At 34.3% G+C, this 4505-nt stretch overlaps 1 protein-coding gene across 1 annotated transcript; it reads left to right on the forward strand.

The window, feature by feature from the left end:
- The first annotated feature begins 1312 nt into the window (after positions 1-1312).
- On the forward strand, positions 1313-4075 carry LOC128236456 (neuronal acetylcholine receptor subunit alpha-6-like). The gene has a single exon (XM_052951320.1). It carries the CDS (start codon positions 1637-1639, stop codon positions 2921-2923), a length of 1287 nt encoding a protein of 428 aa, XP_052807280.1. The 5' UTR covers positions 1313-1636; the 3' UTR covers positions 2924-4075.
- Positions 4076-4505: the final 430 nt, after the last annotated feature.

Genomic DNA, 4505 nt, shown 5'->3' on the forward strand with positions numbered 1-4505 from the left:
TTTTTGGGCTATCGATTTCGGATAAAAGATTAAATATTAAGTTATACAAAGAAGGAGTTAATTGGGACCGAAAATAGCGATAATTTCGGATAAACGGTGTTCGGAATAGCGGTGTTGAACTGTATATCAAAAGTTATCCGAAAAATGGTATCACCACTTGTCCAATAAACCTAAACATTTTAGTAATAATATATATATGCATTCAACCATTTTTTCCTACCTGACTGATACTGCCACCTATAGACACAGACCGCTGCAGTGGGTGATTAAAATGTTATACAACGACGTGTTTCTTATATTGAATACATGCACGGTTGTCCGTTTAGCCCAGTGGTTATAGCTCTCGCTAATCGCCTAGGCGACCCGGGTTCGATTCTCGGCCTTGACGCATGTGAGTTTGGTAATTGGTCACCAAACCGGACAAGTGGGCTTTCTCCGGGTACGGCGGTTTCGCTACAACATAATACCTTACTATCACGTAACATTGAGCCAACAAGGCTGATTAATATAATGTTGTTATAACATTTTTCACAATCGTTGTAAAATAGATAGGTTTAAACTAATCTAAACTACACTGAATATATGCACTAGTTTACCCATATTTGACCGATACTGCCACCTATAGGAACAGAACAGTGCAGCGGATGAATTGCAAGGTTCAACAACGACGTGTTTGTTATATTGAATACATGCACGGTTGTCCGGTTAGCCCAGTGGTTATAGCACACGATTATCATCTGGGCGACCCGAGCTCGATTCTCGGCCTGGGCGCATGTGAGTTTGGTTTATGATCACCAAGCCTGACAAGTGGGCTTCCTCCGGTTACTCCTGTTTCCCCACTACACAAAACCTCACTTTTACGTGACAATGTACCAACGAGACTGATGAATACAATGCTGTTATAACGTTTTTCACAATTGTTATAAAATAAATATATTTTCACTAATATTAACTGAAGATATGCACTAGTTTTTATTTGTGGTTTTACCCAATAATAGGGAAATTTGAAACTCTTGATATCGGTACTCTTTGAATATAATAAAGTGATTGGTTTATATTGTAAAATATTATAAAACATGTAAGACAGATCGATATGTTATTATCGTCATTTCTACTCTATGCTTTTGATGAAAAAGTTCGATGTGATTAAAAAATCCTATCAATTGGTTTGCTCATTCATGAATGTCGAATTTCAATTCTTTACATTATCAATTTTAAGAGTGATTCAATCTCTAATAAATGACCTACAATTGGATACCTAATACCGTCCCATACTTCACAAGATTAAACATAGATGTTAGATAAGCTTAGCTGAAGTCATTTCATTTTTGGCTATTGTCTATGGTTTTCTTTAAACGTATAATCATATTTTGTAGGAATTTAAGATATATATATGTCAGGTAAATACAACTGGATATAGTCTGATATTTTTGTATGAAATTAATAATTATATTTATAAATGATGGAATATCTTACAAAGTGACGATATTTGTGTTTGATTTTATTTTGCAATCTGTGTAGTTTGCAATTGAGCATTTGTAGCGCAAAGGAGTAACAGAGGTAGAAAATTATAAATAAAATTATAAAAAAAAACATTACTGTTACAAAGTAAGAAAATTTACCTTTTATTCTCAAAATGGCAAACAAACTCCTATTAATGTGGCTGTTCTTTTTGTGCTCAATGATTACATCAAATAAAGCAGACAGCGTTAATGATACAGAACAATTGCTTTCCGAATTGTTTGCAAACTATAATAACATTGTGCGTCCAGTGACAGACCACACAAAGGCCTTAAACGTAAGCATTGCACTATTTGTTAAGTCTTTAAAGGAATTTAACGAAGTGGAAGAAACGTTTTCGTACACTGGTGCTCTTCAGATGACATGGATTGACTATCGACTGAAATGGGATCCAGAACAATATGGTGGCCTTGAGAGTATAACAGTCCCCGTATCAAAGGTGTGGTTACCAGAAATCTTTCTCGCATCACCAGCAACCACGAAAATGTATTTTGTCCAAAGTTGGAACAAGGCGCGGATATGGGAAGACGGAACCATTGACTTACTTCAAGGGGCTATGATTGAAACTACTTGTTCCTTGAACGTCGAATATTATCCTTTTGATGTCCAAGCGTGTGACACTCTATTAATGTCACTTGCTTACAAGAACAACGAGGTTAACTTGTTGAAAATCGGGCAGACGGGCATAGACTTCACCCTTTACCAAAACAGCTCACTTTGGGAGATTACGTCAACATCTGTTTACGTTGAAACCATAGCAACCGGAACTGAACTCCAGATGCATTTTATTTTTTATTTGAAAAGGAAATCCGCCTATATGATTCTAAATGTTTTGATGCCTATTCTATTTTTATGTTTGCTGAATGCACTGGTGTTTTGGCTAGTTCCGGAATCCGGGGAACGAATTGGATATTGCATTACCACCCTACTGGCCATCGCTGTTTATATGACTATCGTTATGGACACACTGCCTCAGAGTTCGGACCCGGTACCGTTAATATCGTACAAACTTGTGATTGACCTGATTAGCAGTTCTCTTATAATAGTGGTCGTCATCTTCAACATGCGCCTGCACAACAAAGACGGCGATCAGAAAGTTCCAGGCTGGCTCAGGTCGCTGTATCGAACCCTTACATGCTTCAACTGTATGCAAAAGAAAGTTAACCCTGAAGTCATCCCAGTTCAGGATGCAACGTGGCAAAAGAATGAAACTGTTGAAAATGGCTGTGAGGAAAAGAAAAAGATTCTGAGGAATGATGACAACTCGACTGATGAGGATGGAAACAAAATAACATGGCAAGATATCAGTGCTATGGTTGACTGGTGTGCCTTCGTTTTCTTTGTTATGTGCTCTCTGCTAAGCTTCTTTGTGTTTGTTGGTGTTGCACTTGGAAATACATAAAGACTGTATTAGACGATAGTGCGTGTTATTTGTAGCTTGCAGAATAAGTCGAGGTATTTTGCAAGCATTGGTGTATCGTCGTGTTAAGCTTGGAAAAACTTTAACTTTAATGTTATCTATAATTAGAAACGCTACTTAAAGTAAAGCAAGATGTCCAAAATGTTCAAAGCCGTTCAAGATATTCTCATAAAACGTAGTACACCTGTTGTCTGTATAGCAATCAAAAAAATATTGACTTACATCGCGTTTATCGACTGAAATTAAAGGGAAAGATAAACATTAAAAACAGACTAGAGTTGGAATTCGTTGATGGTGATCTTGTTTTATATTTTAATTAACAATAGGTTATCACGTTTTAACCCGTTTATTATTAAAGCATGCCTCGAGGATAATCATTATTTAAGATGTATAAGACACTTTGGCATACACTACCTAAAGTGAAGATTTTTGCACCCAACAACGCCATTCTTCTTCACGAATATTTCAATTTTCATTTTTTGAATTTACTTTTTACATTTTGGCTTAAGTATAAATAAACTTCAATACTCTGTTATATATTTACTTTCTTTATTTTTTTGCAAGGTAATACTGAAGCATTTCGCTTGACGTACATCATTTAAATATCCAGAATGTTTTTTCGTCCATTCTTTAGGTTGTACATTTTTATACCAAAACGATCTTAAGAATTACTTTTGCATTTGAAACGGTTGATGCAAATGTATAGCTGTTGTATTTTTGTATATTGAATATTGTGTTTGTTTATTTTTACATCTTTCTTATTAATCTTTTTTTAAGCACTTAATCATTACCCGACTATTTGTTTCGGTTTTGTTATAGATCATAGAATATTTAGACTAAACTTTAATTGCATGAATTTATATTACATTATATTTCGTTATACTGACTCAAACATTACTATAAAATTATTCTTCAGCATGTGTTTGTATAGTGTTCCTTTTTTCTTATAAATCTTTTTTAACAACTTAATCATTATCCGACTATTTGCTTCGGTTTTTGTTATAGATCATAGAATACTAAGACTAAACTATAATTGCGTGAAGTTATATTTCATACATTTATAAATACTTTGTAAATAATATACTGACTCATACATTATTAGTAAAGTATTCTGTAGTATGTTTCTTCATTCATTAAAACTCGTATACAATTTCAAAAGTTGTCATTTCTATCGTTACATAATGGTTGAACTGATTGAATAATCGACTCTTTATTTGATATATACGTTATTTGAATATTATGAAAGGTATCTGAGTTTTCAACGACATCGACAAAACTAGCAACGAGACTAGCTTCCTTTGAAAATTTAAAAAAAAAAGATATTTCGAGAAAAGATTTTACTTATTTTCATGTTTAAGCGAGCTCTAAAATATAAACCGACTTTTGAAAGAACGTTCCCAAAAGCAATTCCAAGCGAGCTGTCCACATGTTCTTACTTTACAGCAAGCAGACGTCCATATGATGAACGAAACTCAAATGAATCGCCAGAAAATTCTTTATTTTAGTAATGGTGACCTTTAATTTTGACGGTACGGACCCAAAAGCAATACAAAAAAGCTTTCCA

This window comes from Mya arenaria, chromosome 6 (assembly GCF_026914265.1).
Source record: "Mya arenaria isolate MELC-2E11 chromosome 6, ASM2691426v1".
Classification (NCBI taxonomy): domain Eukaryota; kingdom Metazoa; phylum Mollusca; class Bivalvia; order Myida; family Myidae; genus Mya; species Mya arenaria.